At 41.3% G+C, this 15,283-nt stretch overlaps 1 protein-coding gene across 1 annotated transcript in view; it reads left to right on the forward strand.

The window, feature by feature from the left end:
* Positions 1–15,283, forward strand: part of SLC39A6 (solute carrier family 39 member 6) — a 54,965-nt gene that overhangs the window by 16,229 nt on the left and 23,453 nt on the right. The window contains exon 4 of the mRNA XM_088476294.1: positions 13,622–13,810. Coding sequence (XP_088332420.1) covers positions 13,622–13,810 — 189 coding nt within the window. The remainder of the gene's footprint in view (positions 1–13,621; positions 13,811–15,283) is intronic.

Below are 15,283 nucleotides of genomic sequence, written 5' to 3' on the forward strand. Positions count from 1 at the left end.
GCCTCACATCTCTACAACATATGTATTTATGACGGCTGTCACATACAGTTGGTTACTGCACTGTGCCATTTTTGTGCTGTGTGCTCCTGCAGCTTGCCCAAGCGTAAGACAGGATCAGTATATTGCATTCCTACTTGTATCCTACATACGAAGTGGTTGCATTAAACCCAGTGCCATATTGTGTGCTATACTACTCTACAGCTATGTCTAGCAAAGGCAAGAGTAGCAAGCAAGCATCTGCTCCCATACTGCTATCATGCAAATTATGTGCTGCAGACTTAAGTGAGGAGGATTTGATACAAGGTGGGTTATGTGTTATACTCCACCAGGCCCATCAGATCCCCCAGCTCCTGCCCAAGAGCCCCCCTGGGCTTCCTTTTCTCAGGTGGTGGCTACTATTGCGGACGGCCTAGCGGTACCAGCTGTAATTCCCCCTATGGGGGATACAGGTACCTCCTATGCCCCCTCCATGGGTTGACCTACTCTTCAGCTTAGTACAGAGTCTGGTGGCTACCTCCTTTCAAACTATGTTGCAAGGTCAGAATCCCCTACCCATAAGCCTTCTAAGCGTCCTGTGTTATCATCATAGTCAACGCAGCTCTCATATTCTGAAGAGTCTTCTGAGGAGGCAAAAGATGCTGATCTCTCTAACACTGACTCCACTCTGGGGGAGGATGAGTCAGTCTAAAATTAATATTCCTGCCTTGGTGCTGGGCATACACTATAGAATTATCTGTCCAATCTGGCTGGTTGGAATGAAAATCTGGTAATGTATAGGAGCAAATGACAATCGATTATATGGTTTTAAACACTGGAAAACAGACAAAAACGATTATCCAAATTGGTTACATTTGTTTTATTTAACCAATTTGGTTGAACGCCCATTTTTGTGTTTTCCAGGGTTTGTGAACAAATGTTCAATTGTCATTTGCTCCCATACACTACCAGATTTTTATTCCAACCAGCCAGATTGGACAGATAATTCTATAGTGTATGCCTAGCATTACTTATAGAAGATGACGAGCCAGCCCTCTATCGGATTAACTATTTGAACACATGGCTGCAGCCTGGCAGACGCCTGGTAAGAGGTTTCAGCCCCAAAAATGTCTGACCTCCTGTTATCCATTTTCTGCGGCTCATTGTTCCAAATGGGAGACTCCCCCTGCGATAGATTCACATGTTACGAGTTTAATTAAAAGCGCCACGTTGCCTATCCCTACAGAAACCTCTTTGAAGGATCCTACGGATAGAAAGGTGGAATCTTGTCTTAAATTGATATAATCTCTCTTAGGAGCTGTTGCCCGTCTGACCATGGCTATTGTATGGGGAGGGCTAAAGCTATAGAGAGCTGGGCTGACTCACTTGAAGACTCTCCCTCAGATGCTTCTATGGATCAGATGTCTTTCATCGCTCACATACGAGATGCAGCTTCCTATATTGGAGGAGCGACGTTGGATGCCAATCTCCTAACCAGAGTCTCGGCCGCGGCCGTGTCTGCCCACCGTACCTTGTGGCTATGCCCATGGAAGGCAGATGCGGATTCCAAGAAAGGCCTAGCAGTGTTACCCTAGATTGGGAAGATCTTGTTTGGCCCAGACCTTGACAAGATTGTACCTACGTTGGCGGTATCAAAAACTGCATTTCTGCCTTCAGCAACTACTGCTACAAAGCCTCGGACTACATCTTTTAAGTCCTTTCGTCCTCATGGAAAGCCTAAAGGTCAGTCCTTTCCTAGGCAGTCAGCTTCCACTAGGGCTGCCAAGCCCAAGACCAAGCAGGCCTGGACCACCAGACGCTCTACTTCAAAACCTGCGGATAAGCCCTCAGCCTGACAGGACGGGCCATCCTCTGGGGGATCCCAGAATGGGAGGCCGACTTCTTCAGTTTGTCCAATGCTGGTATCAAACCACCACTGATGCTTTGGTAAGAGAAGTGGTGTCTCACAGGTATGCCCTCTCATTTCTTCGATGACCTCCCCACCACTGTTTCTACACAGACCCTCCTTCAGACCCGAACAAGGCCCTACAGATCTCAGCGGGGGACTGGTTATTATTCTACTCTTTCCTCAACCTCAAATCCCTCAGGGTACCCAAGTTCAGGATGGAAACCCTACACTCTATAATCCTGGCTATGGAGCCTGGGGACTTTATGGTATCTCGGGATATTCAGGACGCGTACCTATAGCGCCCTCACATCAGCGATATCTCTGGTTTGCTATACTACAGCAACACTTCCAATTTCAGGCTCTGCCCTTTGGACTATCCACAGCTCCATGGGTGTTTACCAACATTATGGCTATCATGGCGGCCCACCTGCGTGGTCGGGGTGTCCGACTGCTACCATATGTGGACGACTTCCTGCTCTTAGGATCCCCAGAAGTGCTTCACCGCCATCTGCAGCTAAACATTGCTTTCCTTCCCAAGAATGCATGGTTAATCAACTGGAAAAAGTCCCCTCTGAATCCCTCAAGAGAAAGATTGATTCATCTGGGAGCCCTGCTGGATTCTCAGGATAAGAGAATCTTTCTGACATCAGAAAAGATCTCCACACTTCAACTACGAGTGTGCAGATGTCTCCACGGTCACCGGGTGTTGATCCACTCAGCAATGCAGGTTCTGCGATCCATGGTGTCCACCTTCGACATGGTGGAGTATGCTCAGTTCCACTCCAGGCCTTGTGCAGAGGCTGATCCTCTCCAGGTGGAACGGGTTACCCCATCGGACCAAAGCTCAGATGATGGTACTCTCTTCGGTGAGTCCCTCTCTTGGTGTCTCCTCTAACCAAGGGTCGCCCCTTTTGGATCCCGGACTGGGTACTCCTAACAGCGGATGCCAGACTCCGCAGTTGGGGCGCAGTGACCGGTCCACACTCCTTTCAGGGCAATTGGACATCGGTCGAATCAACCTTGCCAATCAACATATTGGAACTTCGAGCTGTCTACAGGGCCCTCATACTGGCCCAGAACATACTTCACGGAAAACCTGTACAGGTACAGTCCGACAATGGCTTACATCAACCATCAAGGAGGCACTCTGAGTGGGCAGCAATGACAGCAGTGTCCCGCATTCTGACATTGGCCGAGGGTCACCTCCGGGCCATCTCTGCGGTGTTCATTGGGGGAGTTCTCAATTGGGAAGCAGACTTCCTCAGCCTTCATGACATGCAACCCGGGGATTGGTCTCTTCACCAAGAGGATTTTTCAACTCCTAGTGAGCAGATGTGGCCTCCCAGAGGTGGATCTCATGGCCTCCCGACACAATCACAAACTGCCTATGTACAGGTCCAGAACAAGAGATGCCGATGCAACCCTTGTAGATACATTATCAGTGAAGTGGACCTTCCAGTTTGTGTACCTAATCCCTCCGGTCTCCCTTCTTCCTTGAGTTCTTTGGAAGTTCAAACAAGGCTGAGGCACTGTTCTGCTGGTGACGCCAGCTTGGCCCAGACGTCATTGGTACTCAGATCTTCGGAGTCTCTACATCGACGCTGCATTCCTGCTGCCTCAACGACCGGACCTGTTGTCTCAGGGTCCTTGCCTTTACCCGGACCTGGGTCGTCTGTCTTTGGCGGCGTGGCTCTTGAGACATCCCTCCTGAGGTCCAAAGGATTCTCTAGCTCTGTAGTCAAAACTATGCTCTGAGCGCGCAAGCCAGCCTCTGCTCGGATCTGCCACAGAGTGTGGCATACAGATATGCCCAGCTAGTTTGTTGCTCCATACAGCCATGTAGCATGCCAAGCATCTCGCGCCACACCGTAATCGTGTAATACAACTTTTTGTCCACCAGGTGTCACTTTTCCTAAACTACACCGCACATGCGTCAGATTTCCAAAGCATTTTCTGTATCACCGCCCGATGATTGACAGAAGCTGTGATTCTGTACATTATAGTACAGCAGTTTGGTCATGGAATCAGCGCTGTAGAAGAATGTGTAAAATTGAATATATATATATATATATATATATATATATATATATATATATATAAAAAATCTCACACACATACACACTAGCTGGAGTACCCGGCGTTGCCCGGGATTTTAGGAATGTTTGTTTAGACATCATCCTCCAACAAACCTCTCCTTAGGCAGGCCTCACGAAAAGTGTGACAAACTTCCCCATCAGCAGTCCTAAGGTCTTCGAAGGAAGGAGGACCTGTAATGGTGTAAAGCAAACTTCGGAGGTAGAAGCCTTCAAAATTTGTTGTATGTACAGTGTAAACACGGCCAAGCACTTCTGTTGCTCTGGTACCTGGATGACCATCTACAGTGGCTCCCTATTTTCCGCGCATAAAAACTTTGGGAGAAGCATTCCATGTGTAATATTTTGGCAGCTCACAGTACAGCAGGGTCCTTGCAAAGTCATCATTTTGACACAGTTTGAAAAAAATAAGTAAATGTTGCGTAATTTGGTATAGTCAGACAGCTGAGAATGCTGGGAAAGCCTGCTAAAGCGCTCTCCGATAATAAACATGAAGATCACGACAAAACATGACAACACAAAAGGTTTGCTCCGAGGCCCTACCCATATGCCGTGAGGCCCCAGAATGAGCGTACAGCAAAAATTTAGGTTTTTCATTAATTCGAATTTAACAGTAATTAATTTTCCATTTTTAATTTTTTTTTTTTTTTTTACTCATGGGCTCAGACAGGGGTCACAGGCACGCACAGCTTTCACTGAGATGTGATGAATGTGCTTACGTGTACTGTACTAATATGGCATGACTCGGTAGCGCAAGCGTCTTTTTTTTTTTTATGGGACTTTTTACCTTCAAATGCGTCTGAATCACACAGCGGTGCGAATTGATAGCACAAGCAGCTTCTGCTGATTAAAATGATATGCAGCATGCCTATGTCTTGTGAGCCAGGGTGGGTGTATCTGCGCGCAAAATGCTACGTTACAGCATCAGCGACTGTAAGGCTGCCCGCTATTGACATTGTACACATTGCCTGCTCTAATTTGCACACTTCACATCATGTACACAACAGGTGTAGCTCTCAACATGGATAGTGTGTGTGGGCTAGTGGTTAAGATGTGCACCTTGGGTGTCCCGGTTTTGAATCATGGAAGGGTAGGTTTTGTTTTTTTGTTTTGTTTTTTCTTTTAGTTTTTAAGTCTTCACTACTGGATTAAAAATGAATCACTTTGTGTGTGAATTCTGTTATTTGTACAAATACATATACAGATGGGTCCTCATATATCCAGCCTCCTTGCACGTTAAACAGGCCTTCTTGTCGTGCCATGCCATGGCGTGACTCGGTAGTGCGAGCGTCTTTTGAAATGCGTCTGAGTCACACAGTGATGCGAATTTATAGCACAAACAGCTCTGCTGATTAAAATGATATGCAGCATGCCTATGTTCTGTGAGCCAGTGCAGGTTTTTTTTATTAAAACAATATCTTCTATACCTAGGGCTCCCTTTACTTTCTCGGTCATTTACAATTGTGGGGGATCAGCACCCCTTATTTCTGGTGAGCAGCATAAGGTATTAGAAGCACATTAGTGTATATTTTATACTCTCATTTTTAACATTGGTCATTTTGGACAGTTCTATAGTTTAGCGCAGGGTTGTATATGTATGTGTTTACAGACATGTTAATTATTTCCATCAAATTTGCATATGTACATACATGCATATTTTATATTTTTTATTATCCTTTCCTGTGTAGTAATTAAGTACAATGTTGACAAGCTACCTAGTTGTTTGAGAGACTTCCCAGTCCAAACTGGCTTCTGCATGTACAGTCTTAACACTCAAAAACACATTTGAGAATGAGGAAAAAAATGAAATTTTTTGGCAGAGTGGAATTATTTGAAGTCACAGTAGTGGTGGGAAAAATGTAAAGAATGCAGTTCTGAAAGCTACAGGCTCTCATGTTAGGCAGGTTACTAAAAAAACACAAGGGAAAAGCCAAATGGGTTCTTAAAGTAAGTCCCGACTGCTTCTAAAAGAGAAAATAATATTGATTTTAGAATACAAGGAATAAGCGGACTCAAAGGCTAAAGAAATAAATCAGATTTGCAAAGACAGGCTGAAGAGAAAATGGTCCAGTCTGTAAGTAAAGGGACAAAACCTTTTTTTAGATTTGAGAGGAGCAAAAACAAAAAATGTAGGACAAAAGTGGTCTAAAGAGACCTATTAGTATAGCAGATCATCTAAATATGTTTATCCATCATTTTACAGTAAGTTGCTAAGTAAAGGATACACCTTAAAGTATCTTTAGTATTGATGCAAAGTGGGTAGACCTGCATCATTTGAAAGAGGAGAGGATCCTGAGAAACCTTTAAAATAGACATGATGGGACCAGATGGGTTAAATGCTAGAATAAAAAGACATACACATTTTACTGAATTATTCAACTACATACAAAACCTCAAGACTGACATTCAGCTTGTGACACACAAACTCTGGACGATTGTGGACAGTATTGTCTGGCATGTATTGTCAAATCCGACTGGCGTGCAATAATGCTGCAGATAACAGCAAAATTTCATACTGGGAGCCACCGGTAACATGGAGTACAGGAGCATATGGCCCACTCTGATCTTATTGCTGACCCCTTGGTACAAGGCTCTGCACATTGTCTGGGCTCGTGAACACTAGACGCAAATGACTGGAAACGTGTAGCCTGGTCTGACGGGTCGACTTTCCAATTGATTCAGGCAGATGAACTATTACGCATGTGGAGAAATCCCCATGAGACAGTGGACCCTGCAAGTCAACAATGGACAGACCAGGGCGGCGATGGCTCTGTTATGGTGTTAGATTTTTTTCAGCTTGTAGGCATTTGTACCTCTGATATATCTGCAGACATCACTGACTGGCAGATGCTATGTAACCATCCTTGCGGATCATTTGCGTCCATACATGTAATGCATTCACTCAGCACGACAATGCGCCACCGCAAATGTCAGTAGCCTCCAGATTATGGCATTCCTCTGAGTTTAGAATCGTGATTTGGCCCCCTTGTTCGCTTGATATGAACCCAATAGAATACATGTGGGATGCAGTTCAACATGCCATCAATGGCAGGGTTCCACAAAAGTTGCATATTAGGCAATTGTGGAGCATTATTCAGGAGGCATGGTGTACACTATCTACACAGTACATCAGAGAGCTTGTGAGGTCCATGCCCCATCGCGTTGCTATAGTCCGATTGAAAGTAGGACCTACGCGTTACTAGACTGGTGTCCCAGTTTCTCTGGCACACAATTGTATAGTGGAATGGAAACATCGCTGTAATACAAAATTGTAGAATATATCACATTTAAATCAAGCATCTAAAAGTAAAGATTGTTTCAACCAAAGCTTTTTTTTTTTTTTTTTTGACTGGGTGATCCACCAGGAATGTGTCTAGGGCATAATGAATAGCTCCAAATATCAAGCTAGTTTGGCATGAAACCTGCTGGCCTCTGTGAGAAAGCTAAGGAGTAATCTCACTTTCCAACATAACAATCTAAGTGCGCATCCAAGTTAATCAAGGAGTACCTGCAGAAAAGGAAAATTGAAGACTTGGAATAGCCCAGATCTCAATCCCTTTAATCCTCGCCTTAAACAAATTGCTGCCCAATGCTCTTTTTTTTTTTTTTTTTTTTTTTAAATGAATTTTACTGGCCTAAGCTACAGTATGCGACAGTGGTGTACCTAAGATGCGGAACAAGAGAACAGGGGTGGTTTCTGGGGTTGTTAGTTGCTAACACATGGCTGGAAGTTTGGCCCTCTTCTTTTTGTCTGAGCGCACCATAATGTCACTGTGCCTATATGCTTTTAAGCTGAACAGATACGTTTGTGCACACTAAAACTACAGCGCCAAGGAAGATTTCTCAATCATGTCTGGGCCAACCCCAAAAGCCAAAGAGCACCATTCCTAGTTAAACTCCTTTTTAGTAGTGCTTTATTGGAAAAGCTATTTTAGCAGAGTTTATTTAGTAACTTTTTATATTTTTCTATAGTTTGGCAAAGCCTGCTGTAAGAAACAGTAAGCTTTGCTAGTTTTCTATTTGTGCAGCGTTTAGTAAACCTATAGCTGATAATATGAGGCCTTTTATATGTTTACCGTATCCCTAAATTGAAAGAATCCTTGGATTTGTCTCCTAAATAAATGCAGAATAAGTTTATCACCAACGAGGACTTGATCAATATTAAGGGGCAGAAGAGAGACAGACCAATAAGTATCATTATAGAGGATATACAGCCTGGTTCCTGGGTTCTGCTATTGGACTTGATTGGTCATCATGCAATGAGTCAGGAGAGATTTGGTAAAAGCTAGGTCATTTAATCCTAAAGTTGAAAATGTTAATCATATTAACAAAACAAGGGTGAAAGCCGATATTCCAGTCCCTGTTTCTGCCAACATCCACACATTGGGAAACATCAGGTTGTTAAAGATCTAATTAATAAAGACGGTGGGACAGATGACTGGTATCTCTTATGAGATTTAATTGTATGTCTCCCTTTCAGGTTGAAGAAACTTAAAAATGTGTTTTAATGCTTAACTGGTCTATAAAGACCACTATTCCATTGGAAGATTGAGGTCCAATAAAGGCTTTTTTTGGTTACAAAAATGTAAAGCTTCATGTTTATTCTGGGAACATACCAGAGTACTTGGATAATATACCAATTTATCCTTCATTAAGATACAGAAGTGAAAATAAGAAGACAATATTTAATTGAAAAAAAACCAAAAACTATTGAGGTGACACAAAAATCACTTGATCATCCAGAATATGTTTCTTAAAGTTTTGCCAAGAGAACCCTATGTTTGTGGCCACAATCAAATCATTTTTATGACTAAACTTCTTTTGAGGTTTTCTTTTTTGTTGTTTAGGGTAATGCTAGACACAATGGAAACAATTATGAATTGTACGCAAGTCTGCCGCAATTGTGCTTGCACTGAATAAATGTGGATATTTGGCTGTGTGAGAGCTGCACATATCTATGCAATCTCACCGTCCCTATCCATTTGCTTGTGCGCCTATAATGATGATGGTTTCATATACACTAGCCCTCTGCCTGAGGCAAGAAATTTGTCTGAAATTAGACGAATCTCTATGTACTCACTTCTGCATAACCGATACACTCCCACATCGCACCCTTAATCAAGTTAGGCTACAAGTGATCACCCATTTAAACCCCTTCGGCCATAAGTGAGATGTGATTAAGTTTTGTACGACTTAGAATCACTGCTAGTTACGCATGGTTGAATGCGATCGGTTACAGAGCATGTGCAGTGCTGAAAATACCAAGATCCATCTGCAAAATTGATTTCCGTACAAATCTGCATTTGCCCTAATGATTTTAATAGTCACTTGATGTGAAGTAAACCAGCATAATTTCTGGTGCGTCCACATTCAAACTGCCTTTTCGTTTAGGGACAGCAAGGGTAAGCCAGGGCCAAAGCCCTTGCAATGACTATTTATTAGACTAGTTTCTATGAAATACTGTGGGTGATATACAGTATGTGTGAGGTGTTTGCCGCACAAAATTTGTCTACATCAACCAAGGGTGAAAAATAAAATTTCAATCTATACACACGCAGAGGGAGTATTTTAGTGTAATAGAGAGGCATCCTTGCGGAAGCAGATTTATAGGATGCAAATGTCCAAATTTCCTTTGCAACTCAACATCATCAGTTTTTCAGAATTTTACATTTTTTAATTTTTAAAAAGAAAACTTAAGATTCATCATGAATTGAGTCTGGTGCCATTACAATTATATTTTTCTCTTAGGAATGTTCTAATGCACTAAAGGCACTTATCCTTGGGCAAGGTGGCATATGAGTAATCTTCAACTCTTAACTACTCACTCAACTCCTGGAAGTAAAGTATCAGTGCAACTTGTAATTGCAGTATGTAAAACAACTTTGGGTGCCTCAATCCACCCAGAAATCGTGAAACGAGATTATTAATTATTGGGTGCTGTTTCCATTTAACAAATAACTATTCCATAAATGTGACATAATAAAACAAACTCTTACTCAAATTCTCAATTCTCCTTGTGTCCTTTCTATACCCCAACTTGATTGATTGATTTTTTTTTTCCAAAATATTATCCAAAAAAGGAAGCTAAAACAGTGTTGTATATCAAATGATTATCAACACCCAAATGATATGTAAAACAAAAATTTTCAGTATCCGTTTTCATATTGTTTTGTGTAGACTTTGCTTCCTCAAAAGGTGTTCCATTGGGTAGAAGAAATACAATGCCTTGCAAAAGTATTCACCCCCTTGGCTTTTTACCTTTTTTGTTGCATTACAACCTGTAATTTTATTTATTTTTTCAATCTGATTTTTATGTGATGGATCTGCACGAAATTAGTCTAATTTTGTGAAGTGAAATGAGAAAAAAAAAAAAATATATATATATATATATATATTATAAAAAAGAATCTTTATAAATAAAAATTCTGAAAATTGGCATGTGCATTCACCCCCTTTGCTATGAAGCCTCTCAAAAGTTCTGGTGCAACCAATTACCTTCAGAAGTCACATAATTTAGTGAAATGAAGTCCACCTGTGTGAAATCCAGGTGTCACATGATCTGTCAGTATAAACACACCTTTTCTGAAGAGCCCCGGAGGCTGCAACACCACTAAGCAAGAGGCATCACACCATAAAGACCAAGGAGGTCTCCAAACAAGTCAGGGACAAAGTTGTTGAGAAGTACAATTCTGGGTTGGGTTATAAAAAAAATATCCAAATCTTTGACGATCCCCCTGGTGCACCATCAAATCCATCATCATCAAATGGAAAGAACATGGTACAACAACAAACTAGGGGTGAGCGGGTTCGGTTTTACTCAGATTTTCTCGGATTTTTAAACGGCATTTTATTGGCTATCGCCTATCATGTGTTTTGGATAGCCAATATAATAAATCCGAATTTGCGGTAAAGTGGCGGTAAGAACCAAGTAAATCCGAGTAAAACCGAGCCTGCACATTCCTACAACAAACCTGCCAAGAGAGGGCCGCCCACCAAAACTCACAGACCGGGCAAGGAGGGCATTAATCAGAGAGGTAGCACAGAGACCAAAGGTAACCCTGATGGAGCTGCAGAGTTCCACAGCAGAGACTGGTGTATCTGTGCATGTGACCACAATAAGCCGTACACTCCATAGAGCTGGGCTTTATAGAAGAGTGGCCAGAAAAAAAACATTACTTAGTGATAAAAATAAGAAGACACGATTTGAGTTTGCCAAAAGACATGTGGGCAACTCCCCAAATGTATGGAGGAAGGTGCTCTGGTCAGATGAGACTAAAATGTAAGTTTTCTGCCACCAAGGAAAATGCTATGTCAGGTGCAAACCCAACACATCCCGTCACCCCAAGAACACCATCCCCACAGTGAAACATGGTGGTGGCAGCATCATGCTGGGGGATGTTTTTCAGCAGCAGGGACTGGGAAACTGATTTGAGTCGAGGGAAAGATGGATGGTGCTAAATACAGGGATATTCTTGAGCAAAACCTGTTTCAGTCTGCCTGTGATTTGAGACTGGGACGGAGGTTCACCTTCCAAGCAGGACAATGACCTGAAGCATACTGCTAAAGCAACACTCAAGTGGTTTAAGGGGAAACATTTAAATGTGTTGGAATTGGCTAGTCAAAGCCCAGATCTCAATCCAATTGAGAATCTGTGGTCAGACTTGAAGATTGCTGTTCACAAGCGGAAAACATCCAACATGAAGGAGCTGGTGCAGTTTTGCCTTTAGGAATGGGCAAAAATCCCAGGGGCAAGATGTGGCAAGCTCATAGAGACTTTTCCAAAGCGACTTGCAGCTGTAATTGCCGCAAAAGGTGGCTCGACAAAGTACTGACTTTAGGGTGGTGAATAGTTATGCACGCTGAAGTTTTCTGTTACGTTGTGCTAAATGTTGTTTGATTCACAATATAAAAAAACCCCACAACTGCACAGTTACAGGCATGTTCTGTAAATGAAATGATGCACAGCTTCAAACAATCCATTTTAATTCCAGGTTGTGAGGCAACAAAACATGAAAAATTCAAAGGGTGGTGAATACTTTTGCAAGGCACTGTATGTACTAAATGTTTAACATATGCAGATAAAGTAGTCTTATAAACCAATCCTTTTTTTTTTTTACCTAAGGTAGCTTCTACTTATATCAGGAAATGATTGATATATCATTCTCTTTGTCCATAATCAAGCAATGTTAAAGAAGAACTATTATATACCTTGGATCATGTCAGGGCAATTTTAATTGATTTCTCCAAAACAGAGGCATTCAGGAAGATTGATAAACATGATTATTCATGTAGGACCTTTTTAATGACCAGTTCCATTCAAAAATAATTTAGCATTATGGATCAAGGGGAAATGACATATATAAGGTTCAGGAAGAATTAAAGGTACATTTTACAAGAGTGGTGGCTTGCAGGGCTCAGGTTTCAGCAGACCATTTATGCAAAGCAGCGGGGTAGTCATCTTTAACCAGACACTATTGTCTGGATAAGATCTTTAGTAGATGCTTAGGTTTGAAAAACTTTCCTTCAGTTAGCAAATCATAAAAAAAATAATTTTTGCACTGTTTTATAAGTTACTCCTGCTCTGTTTTAATATAGTGCTTGGGTACATTTCATTCATGATGGCTGCCATGGAGTTTGTAAAGAAAATTGTCAAATTATTACTGTTAATTTTAATTTCCTTGAAATACTCAATGGCAGCCTTGAAATCCCACCTGTTATGTCTTTTTTTATATTTTGTAGGACAACTCAGGAGTTTCTCAGAGACACTGAAGGGAAAGAGGAGTCACACAATAAACCGTCCGGGTTGTTCCTTCTTCCTGTCTTTGCTCAATTGTCTAAGGTCTTAAGCCTTTTGTGATATTCCAAGGAAAAGAGATCAACTGTAATAATTTGTTCTACTCATAAATTTTGTATGTTGGATTTTGTTAAAGTGATAGAGTACTGCACCATCACTAGTCGGCAGAATAGCTTCATTGTGACTTTGTTACTTGTGGTTCAAAATCCCTGTAGGAAAAAAAAAAAAAAAAAAGCTTTTCTGTCTTTTAACATAGAAATTCATGTCAATATCACCTTTTCCATCACTAAACATTCACGAGTGGATTTATTGTAACGTGCCAAAGGTGTCCCAATAGTTACGCACTTGGCAAAGACTCAGCCTTACTTAGCCAACATGTTGGGCATCTTAATAGCTCACAAAACCTGTGTGATGGCACAAGCTTTTATTTTGTATTGTATCTAGTTTCCTTTGTATTTGTCACCAATTGCCCTTAGACCGTTTCCTTTTAGGATTAATTGATAGTCCGAGTAAATCAGTGTGTTTCTATTTCTCAAAACCTTCACTAGAACATACAATTTCAAATACCGGTACTTCTTTGATTTATGTTTTCTAAAACTCCCCTGCATAGTAGAGTAATTGTTATAGCTTAAGATAAGGAGATTTGCTATATCGGGTGTCACTGTATGATTGTTGACTATTTGTTAATAACAAACCTACCTCTGTTTCCATGTTACAAATATCATTCTGTTTACACATGTTTGTGGCTTTAAGGCGTACCATAGTCATTGAATATATAAATGTATTTGTGGTTATTTTGTTAATGTCAAAATTAAAAGGAAAATCACTTTTTTTTTTCCCCCCTTTCAGTCTCATTCCAAACATTACCATAGCCATGGTGGATCTGTGGATGAAAGTCATGCAGATGAAAAGGCTGAAGAAAGTGCTCATTTAGATGCAACTTGGAAGGGCCTGACTGCGCTGGGGGGCCTGTATTTTATGTTTTTAGTCGAGCATTTGATTACTTTGATCAAACAGTATAAGGACAAAAAGCAAAAGGTAAAATGTTATAATAATTCAAATTGGACAAGTTTGATATTTTCTTAGGGGGAAACCCTGTTTAAAAAATTTGAGGATTTTTTTCTTCAGAACTTTCTTTCCAGAAGGCTAAAATGCTGATGAAAAAGGTACCTCTAATTTGCTTAAAGCAACAATCCCATTTTCTTTAATAGCAAATGAATTACTTTTTTGTAACGTAACTATTCTTAGCTATCTTCCCACTTATCTCTTTCCTTTTCAATATATCTCTGGAGGGCAAGCAATAATGGCTGCCAAGAGTTACAGCTCTATGCATGTAATGAATTGGTAGACATTGTCTGACTGCCTACACAACAGCACAGTCAGCTGGTTTCTACCTATACAGGCTCTGTCCTGGGAAGACAGGAGGGAAAGGATGACGTCATGTTAGTCATTTGACAATGTGAAAATCTAAAGAAGTATCAGTCATTAAGGGGTCAATCCAATTAAGTGCGAGTTTGCTAAAGCGAGTGCGTGAACCCAAGAAATGAGAGATCCATTTAATATTGCCAATTAGCTGTAGTTGCTGTGAGATTGTGCAACTTTTCTACAAACTGTGACCTGGGAGAAGTGCATGCAAAAGTGGGGAAACCATCCTGGTCCCCAAAAAAGTGACAACTGAGATAACGGGACCATATAGAAGGCTGTTAGTGGCCATTGCGTAAATACTGGAGGTGTGTAAAATGTCTTATTTTTGCACTTTTTATTAATGATTGAAAAATGATCACAAGCATGTGTTTTACAGCAAATTAAAGTCTTTCTAGCATTTTGGGGGTAGAGGTAGTGGTGGTAGTAGTAGTAGTAGTAGTTTTAAATTATTTTCCACATAGTAGATTAATACTGAAGACCTCAAAATTATGAAAGAATAAATATGGAATTATGTTGTAAACAAAAAAAGTGTTTAAATCAAAATATGTTTTATATTTTAGATTCCTCAAAGTAGCCCCCTTTTGCTTGGATGATCGCTTTGCACACTCTTTGGCATTCTCTTAATCAGCTTCATGAGGTAGTCTCCTGGAATGGTTTTCCAACAGTCTTGAAGGGGTTCTCAGAGGTGCTGATCACTTGTTGGCTGCTTTTCCTTCATCCCGCTGTCCAACTCATCTCAAACCAGCTCAATTGGGTTTAGTTCGGGTGATTGTGGAGGCCAGGTCATCTGACGCAGCACTCCATCACTTTCCTTCTTGATCAACTAGCCCTTACATAGCCTGGAGGTGTGTTTGGGGTCATTGTCTTGTTGAAAAACAAATGATGGGGTCCCAGTAAGCGCAAACCAAATGGGATGGCATGGCGATGCAGAATGCTGTGGTAGCCATGCTGGTTAAGTGTGCCTTGAATTTTAAATAAATCACCAACAGTGTTACCAGCAAAGCACCCCCACACCATCACACCTCCATGATTCGCAGTGGGAACCACACATGCAGAAACCATCCGCTCACCTTCTCTGCATCTCAC

The sequence above is a fragment of the Taudactylus pleione genome, unplaced genomic scaffold (assembly GCF_031769625.1).
Source record: "Taudactylus pleione unplaced genomic scaffold, aTauple2 ptg000186l, whole genome shotgun sequence".
Taxonomy (NCBI): domain Eukaryota; kingdom Metazoa; phylum Chordata; class Amphibia; order Anura; family Myobatrachidae; genus Taudactylus; species Taudactylus pleione.